Source organism: Gymnoscopelus microlampas (assembly GCF_963454915.1).
Source record: "Gymnoscopelus microlampas genome assembly, chromosome: 16".
Taxonomy (NCBI): Eukaryota; Metazoa; Chordata; class Actinopteri; order Myctophiformes; family Myctophidae; genus Gymnoscopelus; species Gymnoscopelus microlampas.
The window spans coordinates 14,668,594-14,687,183 of record NC_139953.1 but is presented as its reverse complement, the minus strand read 5'-3'; the positions used below and the strand labels follow the sequence as shown (position 1 = coordinate 14,687,183).

General features: G+C 41.6%; 1 protein-coding gene across 2 annotated transcripts; it reads right to left on the bottom strand.

Moving 5' to 3' along the window:
• Nucleotides 1-410: 410 nt before the first annotated feature.
• Nucleotides 411-10,481, bottom strand: hmgn3 (high mobility group nucleosomal binding domain 3). Of its 2 annotated transcripts, none has more exons than XM_084083425.1 (6): nucleotides 10,326-10,481; nucleotides 6,531-6,581; nucleotides 6,219-6,248; nucleotides 4,196-4,264; nucleotides 3,056-3,154; nucleotides 411-1,412 (listed from the first exon to the last, which is right to left on the bottom strand). In XM_084083425.1, the coding sequence occupies exons 1-6, from the start codon at nucleotides 10,338-10,340 to the stop codon at nucleotides 1,365-1,367; spliced, it is 312 nt and encodes a 103-aa protein (XP_083939551.1). In that variant the 5' UTR covers nucleotides 10,341-10,481; the 3' UTR covers nucleotides 411-1,364. The 2 variants fall into 2 exon arrangements, with proteins under 2 accessions (XP_083939551.1, XP_083939552.1); XM_084083426.1 differs by having other exon boundaries at nucleotides 3,056-3,151.
• Between the last annotated feature and the right edge of the window lie 8,109 nt (nucleotides 10,482-18,590).

Genomic DNA, 18,590 nt, shown 5'->3' with positions numbered 1-18,590 from the left:
ACTTTTCCATGGAAACAATACAAAGCACAAGCGGAGGTACACAAATAAAGCAATCACAGTGGATGTAACAAGGAGGCGGATACTTCCCCCCTAATTAGTTAATAAAGAATCAGTTTAACCACTTCAACTCTAAATACATATTCTCACAACGTATTGTGGTAGATGGGCTATTTTTTGTTTAGTTTTTAAAATATTTTTAAAAACACAAATCTTGTACGGGGGTCCCTGGCACAAAATATTTTCAGATGGGGATCCGCGGCCAAATACATATTAATTTGGAGGTCCTTGACATGGAAAGGTTTGAGAACCACTGCATCACATTAGGCTGTGGGGAAAAAAGCTTTGCACACCGTGACTTATTTCAGAGATAAATGAGGACACACATGAACAGAATACACAAACAACACATGTGACATCAACTTTCTCTTTTATTTCAAAATATTTGCCCAACAGGATGAAACTCAGAGAAGCCCAGAGGGTCCAAAGCCAATCGAGTCTTCTTGAACAGAAGCACCACTCATTATTGCTACTGTATGTCACTCTGCAGTGGGGCCGGGGTGTGTGTGCGTGTGTGGGAAGGGGCTGGGGGGGGGGGGGGGGAGTCAGGGGTCAGTGTGAAGAAAACTGAACAAAGTAAATCAGAGAAAAAAAGAAAACAGGGATCCATGAAACACTCGCTCACACATGTACACACACACGCACACATGCACACACAACAACAGTATGTGGAACGAAGGGGGTTAAAGACCTAAGGTCCAAGGTAAAGTCCAAAAACGACTTGAATCAAAATTTTGCAGATGTTCTCCACGGTTGCCCTCTGACGGAACATAAACACGGTTTGAGCCCGTTTACCGGAGCTGTGTTTGTTGGCTACAGGTCATATGCTCAAATCCCAACCTTCACCATCAGGGGCAAATTTATAAATCATGGTGATTTTAGATTTCAGCGTCTCTTCAGTCCAGTGCCCGGGTGCCAAACAAGGACCATCTTGCGACAGTAGAACAGCTAAGAATGTGGGCAGAACCAGTTTTCGAGGACATAAACGTCTCGTTTAACAGCCCACCTCTGGGCAAGATGATGAACATTTGCGGCCATTTTGATGAGGGAAAAAAAGAATCAATTAATCCTGCACTTTTGGATTGTGAGAAGCATGTAGCTAAGGTTTACAGAACAGAGGAAAGTTGAGCATAATAAACACGGGGAGGAAAGTAGGGGCTCGCTGGTTATCCATCTCTACTATCACAAGTCTAAAAAAAATGTCAGCATGTTTACAAAAACCTCAGTAAAAAAAGACGCTTCGCTGCCGTGGAGTCGAGGAGGGGAGGGAGTCTTCTTGAGACATGCCCCCCCACCCTCTTTGTTTTTTACTCCTTCTCCTCCTCCTCAGAAGCCTCCTCCGTCACCTCAGTTACCTGGAAGGAAGAACCGGGTAAAATATACAACATTAGGCACAGCATGCGTCTCAATGAACAACTCAATCTGTGTTTGCTGGTCGTTGCATCTGTGAGGGGCAGTGTTGACAATATTTACATGGAGGACATTTTCGTCTAAGAACACAATGGCTGCTGTGTGTGAATATGGTCAATGGAGTTAATGAAAGTCTACTTTGTGCTTTAGGTCATAGATAAGAGAAAGAGTAAGAGAGAACTGTTCATCTCTAGTAGTTGATGTGAAATGATGTGAGCTCAACAAGTGAATCAGAATAGAAGGTGGTGAGTGGCTGTTACGGCGACAGTTCCACATTAAGTAAATTCCTCCTTTCATCTTCCGCTGATCAGCCATTGGGGGAGGCGGACGTCTGTCAACCATTTGAGCCAACCACCATAAGCGGCAGCGACCAATCGTCCTGCTGGTGAGATTCAATTACACCCGGGGTCCACTCCACTCCACATGGAAATAACCAAATAGACCCATTCATTCTCTGTATTTTCTACTCGTTTCTCTCACATAAAAACAAACATTCACAGCACTGCAAAGCACACGGGTCAAATGTTCACTCAGTTGCTGTAAACATGCTATCAGTAACGTGTTAGCAAGGAAAAGGCACGGCACAGCTGGGGGTGAAACACACACACAAACACTACCGTACCCTTGACTCTGACTGTCTCGCTCTGCCCCCTCACTGACATCATAGAGGGAGAAATGCTTCTGATGGAGGACACACTGACACTTGGACGAGACACATAGATCTGTGTGTGTGTGTGTGTGTGTGTGTGTGTGTGTGTGTGTGTGTGTGTGTGTGTGTGTGTGTGTGTGTGTGTGTGTGTGTGTGTGTGTGTGTGTGTAAATTTACGTATGAGACGATGACAGTGCGTGTATTGGTGAATGTAAACAGATGTAATTGAGTAGCAGTGAGGAGTATGGATGTGGTTTATGTGGATTACACAACGGTTCACAAAACGGAAGTGGGGAAGAGGTCATTAGTTAATTGCCTTCCATGAAAATGTATATTTTCACGTTTTAATTATATAAACATTGATGTTCTATAATCTATATTATAGAACAGTTTGGTCTGTTCAAGTCATGTGATTAGAAAAGAGGCATTCCATGAGTGCTGATATCCAGTACAACAGCACTGTCACTACGCAAGCTATAGCTAACATTTACGGTAGCTGTCAGAATACCCCCTCAGGCGGTATTCAGCGTTTAGGCTATATATTGCTAGCTTTCTGTCAATTGAGCTGAAGAAACATCACAATATGACACAATTATCGGCAAAATCATAAACCATATTCTCAGTTTAGAGGTGATTATCCTTGACCTATGACAGAAGTACACCCATGCAGATATACAGTAAAACACAGTGGTTCTCAAAGTGGAGTCCCACAACGTGTTGTGAGCTTGTAGGTCTGCTATTTTCAAACAAATCTTGAAAAAAATGTAACATTTTAGAATATTTGTGATACATTTTTAACAACACAAATCTTGTATGGGGGTCCCTGGCACTAAATCGTTTCAGATGGGTTGTCCGAGGCCAAATGTTTGAGCCAAAAACATTTGAGGACCACTGGAGTAACAGCACTCGATTTGGTGTGATATTGCTTCATTCTCTTACCTCCCCAGTCTTGGGTTCGCCATTCTGAGCGGGACCATCATCCTTCTTCCCCTTCATTCCTCCTTTCTTTGCCTTCATCCCCTTATCGTCCACCGGCTTCTGTCCGTAAGCAACCAATTAGCAAACAGAACAGGGTAGTGCAAAATGCAAACAGCATGCAAATGCTTAAATCTTTTGCCTGTTTTAGGAATATAACCACACACGAAAAAAGATGCACATCCGCATCTAAATTTTTGATTGTGAGTGTCCACAAAGTATGTCTCACTCACACAAACACACACACACACACACACACACACACACACACACACACACACACACACACACACACACACACACACACACACACACACACACACACACACACACACACACACACACACACACACACACACACACACACACAGTGCAACGGACAATGTTGTGCACATCCAGTTGGCACTGGTGCAGGACAGGATAAGCAAAATGATGTCCTCAGATGAGGAAGGCAAAACTGTTTGACCGAAACGTTGTTGTACCGTGTGATGCACCGATGCTTTTTGCTAAATAAAAATGTTTTTCTGAGCTAAGCCGTTGTGCGGATTTGTCCTTTTTTTCACTCACAAACACACGCACGCACGCACGCACGCACGCACGCACGCACACACACACACACACACACACACACACACACACACACACACACACACACACACACACACACATGTAGACGATTGTGCAAAGTCGTTTTGTCGATTGAAAAGTTGTGAATTGCAACTTTGAGATGTGCATTATTGGCCAATTGAAATGCACAACAAAAATCTATTTAAGTTAAATAATCAGTAAGAGTGCTTTAACTGCTTGAAATGTAAAATAGGGAGATAAAGAGAAAAACTGCCTTTCAATTCTCCAAAATATCTTAATCGCTATCAGCCTGAAAATGTTATATCATACTCTAGTAGCTCTCATAGCTTTCAGTCATGCACATAGCTACTTTAGTGGTGAAGGAGGTTCACTGTTTGGCTTATTGGTGAATAAATAATATGGGTGTGGAACGGGTGTGTGTGTGTGTGTGTGTGTGTGTGTGTGTGTGTGTGTGTGTGTGTGTGTGTGTGTGTGTGTGTGTGTGTGTGTGTGTGTGTGTGTGCGCGTGCGTTTTACCTTGACAACTGCCTTCTTGGGTTTGATCTCAGACTTCTCAGACTTCTCAGTCTTGGGTGGAGCAGGTTTCTGCAGGTTAGACAGAGCTCTGTTAGCACTGAGCTAGCATGAAGAATGCAGTCCTACCAGTCCAGGACATTAGGGAAATCACTTTGACCTAATGTGCTGTCCTTAACTGTTCCCTGTACATCATGACCTCCACACCTAGTGATGAGGAAGTCTCTGCAGTCGCTTCTCGTCAGGATGGATGCATTTTGTGGAAACTCAATGGCTTACTGTTTCAGGGTTGTATGTCTTTTAATGTAGATCACTTACTTTCGATGTCCTACATTTGAATCGAGGTTATATGACATGATTTGTCTTATGAGCTTCTCTTTCAAGTCTCTCAACACTGTACTGACCTACTGACCGAGCCAAAAAAACGTGTGAAAAACTGTCAACAGGATTGTCCGGTTGGCATTCTCTCTCCGCCACAGTCAGAGACCTAGGTTCAGATCCCGGCAGTGGTCCCACCAGCATGGCTGGCACTCCAACTAACACAATTGGCACTGTTCTCGGTAGTGGGCGAGGGATCATCTCCTTGTCGCTGCACTAAGAGATAAGATAAACCTATATTGCTCCCGGAAGCAAATTCAGGGACCCCTTGGACACTAGTGACCCATGCCAATTGACTCGGGGGCTGTTTCCCAGCAGGTAGGGGATCTGCTCTCCCAGTGAACTCGATTTTTGAACTCAGGTTTTCTACACTCACCCCCCCAGGCCAATATTGGTTGCCCAGCCCCCCAAAAAGTTAACAGGGCAGAGAAAATGTAACCACTTAAACCTTATATGGTTGACCGGAGTCCCTCAGGGCTCTATTCTAGTCTATTTTCTGTTATTGTGGGGAAAGATTTCGCTGAAAATAGCAGATCGACAAGCTCACAATGCGTCGCAGCAATAAGAATGCTGGGGTTTAAGTGGTTACATTTTGTGACATATTAGCTTGGATGTGAGGGCCTGATGCAAAGGTTTTTTAATTATGGAATTTAACACTGAACCACTGCACAACGATGTGCTGTTGACATTTCCGCTTAAGCTACTAGCTGATGTAGTTGTGACAAATGTAACTCATATGACGTTCTCTCAGAATATCTCTGCTTCACTTTGTAACATCTGCTGGGTTCTATACACAAACTAGGCTATGTTTGAAGATAAATTTAGATAAAACTCTCCATTTTTAACTTTTATAGTTCAATTATGCACATCATGTTAGTTCTATACACACTAGAACACCAGAGGTTGGCTACCAGCAGGTCACTACAGATAATCATATTCAAAATGGAAAGAATTGAACAATAATACTTACATGAACAACAGTAACAATTTCAGGACACATGCAAAAGTACATAAATATAGTAGTACATACATAGAAATTATTCCATAATTACATGCAAAGTATTTTTGTAACAAAACATGGTTACAAGAACATGCTGTTCAAATAAAGCATCTTTAAGGGGCAGTGTCCAACAAGACGTTTTTTCCTGAGTGCAGCGTATGTTTTGAATTGTTTACAATGGGAGTGCCACAATTTGGAGTTTTTATCTGTTTGCTGAGAGCTGAAATATTTTCAACTTGGGTGTTTGGAAGCATTTTCAGGCAAGCGCCTTGGCGTTTTCAGCCAGGAAAAAACGCCCCGGTGGACACAGCCCCTAATACACACCCAGCATGCACAAGACAACAGATATAAAAAACAGATAGCCCTTTTAGAGAAGGCCGGACAGAGGATGGAACCAGGACAACAGAGATAAGACATGCATACGGATCCAGACCAAGTCTTCAGGGAATACTTTCATGGGGGGTGTAAAATGCTCACAACTCCCATCAAATGGAGGAATTGATTTGTATTTTTGTTCCACTATGTTATGGTAATATGGCATTTTACACACAGCATCCAAAAAGACTGGGTGTGGAACGGGTTGAGGGGAGGTAGGTAAATGAAAGGAAAGGGAGAGAGGTGAAGACAGAGAGGAGCACAAAAACTTACCACTGACAATCTCTCTGACCTTCTGGTGGGCTACGGGAACAAGGGATGAGCAGAGATGTGAGAGGGACAGAGAGAGAGATAGAGCGAGAGACAGGGAGAGAGATATCAGTTGTACCTTCAGGGGCTTGTGATGGGATATGTGTTTGCTTAGTGATGGGTGTCAGGGTCCCAGGTAATTAGCCTGTCCGTGTTTGTGTTCATGTGTTTGTGTTCATGTTAATATCTCATTCATACGCACACAAACACACGCTCAGCGTGCAAAACACAGCACACCACACACATCTGCACAACAAGCACAGTCAAAACAATTACCTCTTGCTTTGTGACCTTAGAGGCCTCCTTGCCCTCGGCACCCTCTGCAGACTGTGGAGAGAGCAAACCAAACCATTGGAGAACATCAATTTAAACTCTCAACTGAACTGGGTCTTTACATACCTTATTGAAATTACAGACTAAGGTATGCTTTGGAAATTGGTGTCAGCAATGTCAAGTATACTGTTAAGGCCTTTGCGGACAGGGTGCGATTGGTCAATGAGTTTTTACCGCATGCGAAAAGACGCCCAATTCGAACTGGGTTCGATTGAAGAAAAAAAACACGCACCGCCACAGCCACTTGCCGCACGGCAAATTCGGAGCCGGTGTGCATGAGGTCATAGAGAACCATGTGTTCTTTTAAAAAATTATATTGTCCGTTTTTTTTCGTGCGAAAAATCGCACCCTGTCTGCAAAGGCCTTTAGTCAAAGTCAATGGGCTAAGCATCTCAGACCACCGATACGGTTGTTTAACTTTTAAGGGCAGTGAAGGCCTTGTCATTTGGTTTGACATCCAATGTGGCGCGGCATGGCTTTATACTGCAACCGCATGTTTGTGTGCACGTGTGCATATTTATCCCACCATATCCTGTTTTCTCAGTCTCCTTGTTGACTATCTACTTGCATGGTAAACATTCGGGTCCTGTTGTAAAGCTATAGTAGGGAGTTACGGAGCATCAAGCAGAGAGCTGCAGTGTGGTTGCACCTACTGTACATGTGACGGATAGTGTCACATGTAGCTATAGTGTCACATGTAGCTACTGTAGAATAGGGAGTGGGGAACAGTCCAAAAGAAGTGGAAAGAACGTTCTTTTTCCTCTTTGCTCAGTGTAAATCCCTATGATGTTCAATTTGAGCCGTGCCGGTAGTTGAGCGGATAGTGCGTCGACCACGTAATTGCAAGGTCCCCCTGTTTGATTCAGTCCTGAGACCTGTGTTTGCATGTCATTCTTACTCTCCATCTCCAACTACCCGTCTCTCTACCCTCTCTTTCTAAATAAAGAAACAAAACTGCAGAGAAAATACTGTCTGTCTGCATCCACTTTTCTCCTCAATGGGTTGGTCAATCTATCTGAAATTGTACATAGCCATTGAGCATTGGCACAGACAGGGACTGACTGAGCTGATTTTTCCATGTCCCCAATTTAAAGTTATTTATTAGAGTTAAGGCATTGCACATGCATACCCAGAAGTCTGCACATGGTGGAGTGCAGTCATCATAAAAATTATATTCAATTCCTCATCTACTCCAAGGTGGGTCAGATTACTTTGAAATGTAGTCAGCTACTGAATACAAATTACAAATACAAATGCAATCTTTGTAATTAGTAACATTATCATTTGGATTACTTTAAAAATATATATATATATATACTTTTGGATTACTGCAGAATCAAACATTGAAAATATTGCATCTTATACTAAAAGAATGGAACTCCAATGTTTGCATTGGAGTCTTAAAACATTTTCAAAAATAAACTGAGGTGTGATTGGGATGGCAGCAGTGTTCATTTTGACAGCAAATTCTGATTTAGTCTTAGTCTTAGTCTTTTGAATAACACACCATTTAGTTTTTGAAATTGTTTAGTCTTGTCAACAAAATTAACACTGGATGGCAGGGGTCTGGATAGAGAAAGGGGGCCCAGGCTGTCCTACTGAGCTCTCAGGGGTGGGGGTTGAAAATTATTTTAAAGACGACATCAAGATTCCCTGACAAACTATACTCTAGTTACACATTTTTCTGAATGTAGTCTGGGCTGAATTATAGTTAGTTAGTTTTCATAATCTGATTCTCATTACATGTGGTCAGTGTCCCAATACTGTCCAGGCACGTTTGTGAAAGGAACAATTTAGACAACATGGTCAAGGAGGATAAAGAATGTGGGAAGATCCGGCAAGTAATATCAATGGGCTGTACTTCTGATCTACACTACATTAATTTCATGCTATGCACCTCAGAGATGATCACAGTTGGTGTTTAACTTTAAACAATATAAATAGCACACACCAAATGGTACTAATTAGCACTAAACGTGGTTATTTGGCTCATAAACATATAGGGGAACCAACTTTTTTTTGGTGCTATACCATCACAGGTGACTATAATGGGGTGGTGAGAACCACTAGAGCAGCCATTCCCAACCTGTAGGCTGGGGCCCACTGGTGGGAGGTGAAGGTATTGCAAGTGCGCCCCCAAATAATTGGCAAAACACTAAGATCTGAATGATATTATAACATTAACGTATTTTTAAAAATATGTAAAAACAAATTAGATTTTAAAAACAAATTCAGAGATTTTCAACTGGGCCTTGATCCATAAAAGGTTGTGAGCCACTAGAGAACCTCTGAAAACAACAACAACAACAACATACAGGGTCTTAACAGGTTCTTTGTATGGCAGTGGTGCTCACCTCAAATAACCACTAAAAGCTCTGACGACTACACATTTTGTGAAAATGGAATACATTGCAATATGAAAATTTAGGCTAAGCACATATGTTATGTAGGCAGCCTATATTATGTATTTGATATTAAACTAGTTAAAGGCGTGTTATAACATGTAGGCCTATATTATGCTTATTAAGTATTACAATTACGTTTTTAAAGCTCTCTGGACGACACCAATACGCCCAGCTTGCATTATACACATATTACGGTGTAAATATTGACTGTTGTCTGTTCAGATGCATACACCTATTTTCAGCCTAATAATAAAGTATTGGCAGATTCTAAAATGATAAAACAACCATACATGTTGCAATCAGACGTTATACGTTTCAAACAGAAACGTGGCTCAAACGCTTCTTCTCGCTCCAGGGCTACAGCAGGTATAATAAACCATGCAAAAATGATGAAAATGTGTTGGGTTTTTTTTGCGATCGCATCATTTGCATAGCAACGACCTCCGCCCCTAATGCCCCCCCCCCTCCCTATTCTCTGTCCTCAAAGGCGAATCTGCGCACACACAGTGTGGCGGTCGGACAATGGCAGTTTTTTCCAACGACAGAAGAGCTAGTTTCCATGTAATGCACTGATAACAATGCTGTTTGGACAGTGTTACCGCGGCCCCTCTTCTTTCACAGCGGCATATTGTCTAGTGTGATCCTCGCTTTTCTTTTCCTCTGTGGATGTGGGTTTGTTCTATGATCGGCTCAGCCGCCCGCTGGTGGCGATGTGTGTGTGTGGCGGTGTGTGTGTTTCTGCCATTGATGATGATGATCACCCACATAGACTGAAAGGAAGGCAAAGGGAGGTGGTTTTCGTTTTCGGTGTTAAATTACACCTCCTTCAAAAATCGACCCAAAAATCACACGCCAAACATGCATGAAGTGCATGTTTGACACGCATCCATCCATCCATCCATCCATCCACCCAGACTTGGCACAGTGCGCACCGTGCCAGAGGCAGAGCCGTGCCGTGCTGGACAGGGAAGTGGTGGAACATCAAAAAAAAAAAAAAAAAAAACGACCACCAGAACGGCCATTGAGAAGAACATGGCACTTGCACATTAAAAAGATGAAATAACACGATTCATGTGGTCTAATGGATCCATGTTGGACACATTTGGGGCTACGACGTGTTAAGTCTCCCGTTAAAAAAATCCCCGCACCTGATAGACCAGCAAACGACGATTAACTAAAACTTTGGCATCAGCTTCACCTGCTCCTCGACGTCGTTCGTTCGTCACCAAAAACCGCGCACCGCTAATTTCCCTCTAATGCAGAGAAGAAACTCACATTAAGTGAGCCACATATGACGGATAAAAGTACCACACAAAATGTATACAACACTCACCTTTCTCTTAGGCATTTTTTCTTTTTTGCGTTACGGACTAACTTCCCCCCCGGGGCAGAACAAGAAGGTCAAACGTGAAGGTAACAAGAGGTGAGTTTGAACTATACCTCAGAATACAAGGATCAATATCTAAAGCACCTTCGATAATGAGATGTTAATGAGATGCACTCCCAAAACTCCGTGCCTCGCTCGGCCATTGGCCAGAACGCTCCGAATCTTCTACCCCGTAGTCGTCGCCGATTGGCCAGGCTCCCCCCGTTGTATGTAAATGACACGGTGGCGCTCATTGGTCCAGGGCTAGTGCCGTGGCGACTCACTGATTGGCCCCGCGCTCTTTGTACGCAAATCAACCGCCAGTCCATTGGCTTGTGGAAATGTGCTTTGAGTTGTAGTGCGTCCGTACGGCGGCGCCGCGCGCCGGAAAACCCCCGATCTACAAGCTCACAATGCATCTCGTCCATAGTTAAATGTGAGCTTGTAGATTGGCTATTTTTGGCACGCGGCACCGTCGTACGGGAGAAAGTAAAATTAGGCTATAGATGCTATTGCCGTTCTGCTGAGAGAGAGAACTGAACAGAAGACACACACGGGCCAATGGTGGAAACGTGACCGACTCTCTCGGTGGATCTCGGCAGTGTCGGATCCCCGGAACGAGAAGAATTCCAGTCTAAAAAACACAAAGGAATGGAAATAACGCGGACAATGTGTGTGTGTGTGTGTGTGTGTGTGTGTGTGTGTGTGTGTGTGTGTGTGTTTTGGCAGAGCGCGTCAAAGAACTATGTACAGTATGACAGTATGTCTTCTTGTGAAGGGCGTGCAGAAATCAATGTAGCCCCAAAGTGAGGAATCTAGAAATACTGACACTGTTCTGCTGGTGACATTGTTATCTCACCACCAACACAACAACACCACTGTTTCTCCCTCCTTTAATGGTCTATTATTATTAATATCGTTACTTAGATCAGCTGCTGCTCTTGTGGTTATGGTTTTAATAGGGACCCTTGATCCGTCCTCCTCCATGTTTATTAGGGGTGGGGACCCACCACAGTTGACATTTGGGAGATTTAACATAAAAGATGGACATTATTATGTAGATGTGGTCAAGTAATTGTGGAACAAATGAGAATACATGGACCTTATTATAACATATCAGACAGGCACAATACGGACTGTGAGCTCATGTAATTTAGTAGACCTACCCATATTATTATTTTCCTTCTTCCCTATCCTATTTCATTTTCATTTTGTTGTTATCGACACTGTTGAGGAAGCTTGAAATACAAGAATATCATAGGCTGGCTATATTGCTGCTACCAGCTACACGTACAGTTATATGTGGGGGTACCTTGAGTTGAAACATAAAGCAGGACCAAATTCATGAAAGTCAGGTTGTTTTGAAAAGGGGTAATATGCCCCTATATGCTTATGTAGCAGTGGCCTTTATTGAAAATATCCTTATATTATCAGGTGTCACAATCTTGAAATGTGTGTATTTTCAGCTGGAGTTGTATTTTCCTTAAGTATCTATATACTGTATATATACTGTATGTATAGATATACATGTACACTTTGTACAGTGTATATGTCAGATCTACAAGCCCACAACATGTCAACAAATCACGATGGTACATGTTGTGAGCTTATAGATCAGCTATTTTTGCTGCATGACAAACCATATAGAGCTTAAAGCTGCAGTATGTAACTTTGCTTTTCTACTCTGGATTGGAACCTGGTTTCCTTCGCAAGTGCTGACATTTTTACCATTGAGCTAATAGAACCTGCCTGCTTGCTCAGGAGATAAATTGAATCTTGACTATCAGGTAAAAAATGGTGTCAGATCCTGTGTCTAGGTGAGACATGACCTTTGACACGAACTAAATGTCTTAATAGAAGAGTAGGAAGACAAAATACCACCACCCCAATTGTATAAGTTATATTGTATTACATACTGTAACATACAGATTGGACAACATAACATTTTATTAATTTAAAAAAGTTGAATAGTGCCGCTTGGAGTTTATTTTGTGATTAATAGTTTATTAGATGCCCTTCATATAGGATACCCATTCATATGCTGCTGTCCTCCTAATAAGTACGTTTTGTCAATCTATGATTGATGGTATATGAGCTGATTTCCATAGTTGTACTAGAAATCTCCTACCCAACATTATATCAGTTTGGACCCATTCCTACTATGTAGAGGGAGGTTAATTTACCTCAAAACATATTATAAACTCGGTGTACAAAACTGAAAAGGCTGACGGAGTAAACAGTTTAGTCACCGTTTAAAAATTGTTATAGTTTAAAATCCAGTTTTTCAGGTTGTGATGCTCTCACTATATCATTCTAGACAATTCCGTACTCGTGGCTAGCAGGAAGTAACAGTGTGTAATGTGGCTGTTCTGCTGTCTGATATCTGCCTACTTATTACACTCCAATAAGTCATGCTCTAATAATTAAGGCATGACTCAGAACAGAAAATTTGACCTCACTTGGCACAAAATATATATATCCAAATGCGTTTTCACTCCATTCAATGGTTGTCAACTCAATCCAAACCTGACAAAAGACGTAAAGCGGCACTATGTAACTTTTTTTTTTAATTAATAAAATGTATTTTTGTCCAATCTGTATGGTAGAGTATGTTAATACAGTATAACTTGTACAATTAGGGTGGTTGTTTTTTGTCTCCCTGCTCTTCTATTGAAACATTTAGATCGTGTCAAAGGTCATGTCTCGCCCAGACACAGGACCTGATGGTCAAGATTCAATTTATCCCCTGAGCAAGCAGGCAGACCCAATGGTAAAAAATGTCAGCACTTGCGCAGGAAACTGGGTTCAAATCCGGGGGAGAAGAGGAAAGTTACATTGTGCCGCTTTAACATGTACAATACAAAACATAATCAATATGTAATTCAAATGAAAAAAAAATCTATGATCACTAGGAAGTATGGCTTCTGATGGTGAAAGAACAGATCATAGTAGGTTATGGATTTTTTTTTAAATCATGTTTTCAAACTACCATTCTTTTAACAAAGATGAAAGTGTTTGGACAGTTAACGTTGGACATATATACCACATCACAAATATTTAAACCCTATACTTAGATGACTTGAGTCCCCCATGGGTCTATACTAGCCCCCCTCCTTTTTCCCCTAAGTCTACACCAAATATCTTTGCCGAAAATAGCCAATCTACAATCTCGCAACGCAATGTGTTGCAATGCATTGTGAGCTTGTACTGTAAATCAGCAAATTTATGAAATTATTCACCAAATATTTGCCCCATAATAGGGATGCTAGGGTTCAAGTGGTTAAAGGGTTATCAAACAGAAATTAAACTCATGCCTTTAACCTGCTGTTACCTACATAGATGGATAAATAGATTGATCGATCAATCTTATGATCCTGCGGGGGAAATTCACACCAGGTAAGATACAGTTAGGGTGAGATAATTACTGCATGTATATGCAGGGTAAAAAAAGAAGAAAAGGAAACACCATCAATAATGAACAATAGTATACATGCTCTAAAGTATAAAATAAGAATACACTCAGTAACCATGACACAAAAACGACCATGTACCTCAAACTATTATGCCACACACTGGCAATACTTTACTTTACAATACGTTAGCATGAAGATTCTACCACGACCATGGTGCATAAGGCCTACATCACACCACTCTATGCATCACAATGAACATTGCAGCATTCTACAGAGAAATCAACAAAGGCTATCTCAACGTCCTCTGGTGATGTCACAATAGGGAGGGACAACAGATCACACAATAGACAGAGCTTTCCTGCCCAAACAAACAAAGAAAAACCTTCATGTCTGCGTGGATGTGAATACACACAACTGTCCCAGAACACACATGAGCAGGTACGTATCCCAGTGGCTGCTCCACAGTTCCTACATAGATTCACGCTGTCAGCTAAACGTGTGTGTTGGTGGTATAGGGGTGGAGGGGGGCGCACCAGGGTCCGCATGCATGAACACATGTGCACAGCACACACACACACACACACACACACACACACACACACACACACACACACACACACACACACACACACACACACACACACACACACACACACACACACACACACACACACACACACACACACACACACACACACACACTGCTGCTAGACTGTTAAAGGTATGGTAAGTGATATTCCTTTGTTAAAATAAGTGTTAAATAACTAAATATTCTAATATTAATCATAGCTATAGAGTGTTTGTTCAACAGGTGTCTTCCTGTCTCTCCAGCTCTTTAATAAACAGAAATAGCATTTTCAGGTCGGGATGCCAATTGTATCCAATCAGGAGATAGAACTCATACAGGAATAGGATACAGAATAAACAAGTAAAATTGGAAGTGATGACACAAAGAAATTAGCAGACAGAATTGGAACTGGAACAATGTAAGCGTAAAAATACACCTGAAAAAAATATTTTCTGTTTATTAAAGAGCTGGAGAGATGGGGGACCCCGGAAGAAAAAGGAATTCTATCACTTCAATTCAATTAAATTCAAACTTTATTCCAGACACACATAATTAGAATGTAGTGCTTTAATCTTTTAACAAAAATATCACTGACCCTACCTTTAACTAAAACCATGAAAAGATAATTTATCAGTCTTTTTCAACCCTAATGCCCTGGTTATCTGTTTGTTTTAGTATTGATTTCCAACTTTTACTGATTTAGGCACTCCATGGCCTGGCCCCTAATTACATTGTAGAGTTATTAACCCCTTACAAGCATGTGCACATCCAGAGGCCATCGGATAGGAATCTGATGGTTCTTCCCAGACAAGGGTGACTGTGCCTTTGCTGACCTCAATCAGTACATTTTCTTCTAAATGGCTTCTTAATATTACTATGAAAAGCCTTTCCATGAAATGCTCATGTTTTATTCACTGTCATGATTTTAATCATCACTGCACATTATCATCCTTTTTTATGCTACTGTATGTTGATGAATTGAATACATATGCCCACAATGGAAACAAGCCCTGAGGACTTTTTTGTGTTATCCTTTTAGCCCAAATGTACGACTGTACCTCATGCTGTTTGCATTTCTGTCTAATAAAGTATTCAATCAATCAATCAACCAGGCCCAGACCCAGGCTATGGGATACATGTCCACAAGGCTATGGAGTGTATATAGCCAATCGGTCGCAAAACGTCTGTATGGGATCTACACTATCACAATTTGCTCCTGAACATCTTTTTATTTTTCAGTGAATTAAATGTGAGCAATAGTGAATTGTTAATTACACCAACATTGACCGTGTGAAGTTGTTTTGTTGTTATTGGTGAAGTTTCTAAAGATTGCCATGTGCATTTAGAGACAAGCCTACTGCCCAAGCCTACTGCCCTTCCACATATACCATCTCCTAACACAAACACACATACAGAGAGAGCAAGGGGGAGAGAGAGAGAGAGAGAGAGAGAGAGAGAGAGAGAGAGAGAGAGAGAGAGAGAGAGAGAGATCCTATCTGTCCCTCTTGTTTGAATTTCTTCCATAGACTGACTGATTGCTGGTTGACGTGCTTTGCCTGTATGCTCTAACTACTTTATTATTTTTATGTCAATTTGGACAGATATTGGGGCCGCTGTCATTTAAATTCCCAGGCTGATTTGTTTGCCCCTGTACGAACATAAATGACAAAAGGAATCAACAGTCAGTCAGTCACCATTCTTTATCATAGCCCTTCCCCCGATTTCCCTGAGCTTTTCATAGATGCACACAACCCCAAAACATTGTTATCACAAGTCCAACCAAACATATTCAAATAAAGTTTCTCTTTACCATACAGTTGGAGGGTGGGCTTTACCTCTCTAATCACATGCTCAACACACACATAAAGATGAAGGGAGGTAGGTCGTTCCTCATGGCAGAGATTTGTGCTCCACTGAGTGCACCTTTCTAATATTTAGATATATATCTTAATATTTATTCTGTTCCTGGTTTTGTATCAGGAACAAGCACTTTGTATCATCTTTTTTTAATTTATTTTGATTCATTTTTGGGCTTTTTATGCCTTTATTTTAGATAGGACAGTAGGCTGACATGAAATGGGGAGGGATTGGGAGTGACACGCAGTAAAGGCTGTCGGGATCAGGACTCGAACCCGCGGCGCGATTGTTATTATAGTTCACAATCACACATACCCAAGACTGATTGAGGAACAAATCAGTCATATGTTAATAGTTTAGCAAGCACCGAGTCTCACAGCAAGAAGGTCTTGGGTTTGAACTCAACTGAGGCCTTTCTGCATGGAGTTTACATGTTCTCACTGTGTTCCCATGGGTTTCAGTGTTCTCATTCCGTCCCACACCAAAATACATACTGTACATGTTAGGGACTGGCCTTGAGAGTTGGAGCTGGTACCCAGATGCCAGAGAGTGACTACCCACTGCTCCAGATAGTTAGGATAATGACTTTTATGAGTCAAAATCTGGTGAGTCTCTCTCTCTCTCGCGCGCGCACACGCACGCACGCACGCACGCACGCACGCACGCACGCACGCACGCACACACACACACACACACACACACACACACACACACACACACACACACACACACACACACACACACACACACACACACACACACACACACACACACACAAAAATGATTTTCTTTTCTTCTAAAAGTCTATCATGCCGCTCTTATTTATTATAATATATTATTATTATATAAAAAGGAACCATCTGAAAATCTGTATTTTTGCTGAGTAGGGCTCCAACGTATTTTAATTACCTTTTATGGTGTTTGTAATGTGATCAGGTTACTACTTAACCTCAAACCTAGGACTCACAGTTTATTATGCTGCTAGGGTGGGATGGCTCAGGATAGAGAACAGAATACAGCAACTTGCAATGGGCCTGGTCTTCAAGATACTCAAGGGATCAGACCCAGGCCCATGTACCTGTCAAACTACTTCAACAACGTGAGAGACACACACAGGCACAACACCAGAGGGAGCTCCACTGATCTTGTACAACACAGATTCAGCACACATATGGGATGAAATTCATTCTACTGTTATGCTTATGCCACCAAATGCCCTACCAATAGCCATAAAAAGATGTGACTCCCGTCTCCTACCCTCCTTCAAAATCGCCATAAGAGAGCACCTTGTGCAATTTGCAACTGGTCCTAGAAAGGTCTTCTATGCTTGACACCTGAAATGACCCCCCCCCCCCCCCCCACACTCAATTGTTTTCTGTACTTTTCTGTACTGATTTCTTGAATGTTCTTGTACATCTTTAAATGTCTTGATGAATTGAATACATAGCACCACAGTGGAAACAAGCCCGTAGGACTTTTTGTGTTATCCTTTTAGCATCATTGTATAATTGTAGCACTGTACTATTTTGCTAACTGTTAAGTATTCAATCAATCAATCAATATAGCTTTTTTCCTGTTAAATAAATAAACTTAAGCTTGAAACTTTAACGTAAACATGACTACTCTACTAAAGCCCATGTAGTGATGCAGAATAGTTCACATTTTCCCACAATTGCAATTGTAACAGTCATAGCAAGGCAAAGTTTAAAAACAAGATCCTAATTCAGCAATTTAGGTTTTAAACGTCACCCATGCACTCTGGATATCAACAAAATGCAACTGTCATCTGCAAAGGCATAGAATGAATAGGCATAGGCCTGAACCTAAACAGCAGCCATAGAGCGAAATGGCATGGATACTCATAGATAGAGCTTGACTGACACCTTGTGGACAAAATGCCTAGTGGCATGGTTAGGTCTGTCAGGACTGTCATCATTGCATCACCGTCTATATTGTGTTGATAACGACATAATGTACAATAATAATATTGTTATAGAGAGAGAAAGTTTGTTTTATTTAGTGTTGGATGGCTCCATAATCAGAAAAATAAATCTAAAATACCCGTGTTACTTTGTTGCCATTGTTTAGCCTACTTCTAGGTCAACTTCTGGGATGTATTTAAAAGAAAACAAGCCAAAGAAACTTCTCAGTGCTTGGAATTATCCACGAGGCTGAACATGGCTACTAATTCACCAGCTACTTATTATATGTCTTATTATTAACTGTGATGAATACATGTCAGACTCATAGAGTTAAAAATGGTCAGACTCCACTCCACAGAGAATAGAATCTGGGATCAATGCACTTTGCAGTTTACACATCCGGTCCATGACGGATACGGAAACGGTAAGAGAGAACGAGAGAGAGAGAGAGAGAGAGAGAGAGAGAGAGAGA

Excerpts from the sequence above, each read along its gene's own strand:
- hmgn3 (XM_084083425.1), bottom strand. Across the intron at positions 6,249-6,530 it reads CTAAGGTCACAAAGCAAGAG|CCCACCAGAAGGTCAGAGAG; the intron begins GTAATTGTTTTG and ends TTGTTCCCGTAG. Across the intron at positions 3,155-4,195 it reads CCAAGAAGGCAGTTGTCAAG|AAGCCGGTGGACGATAAGGG; the intron begins GTAAAACGCACG and ends GCTTACGGACAG.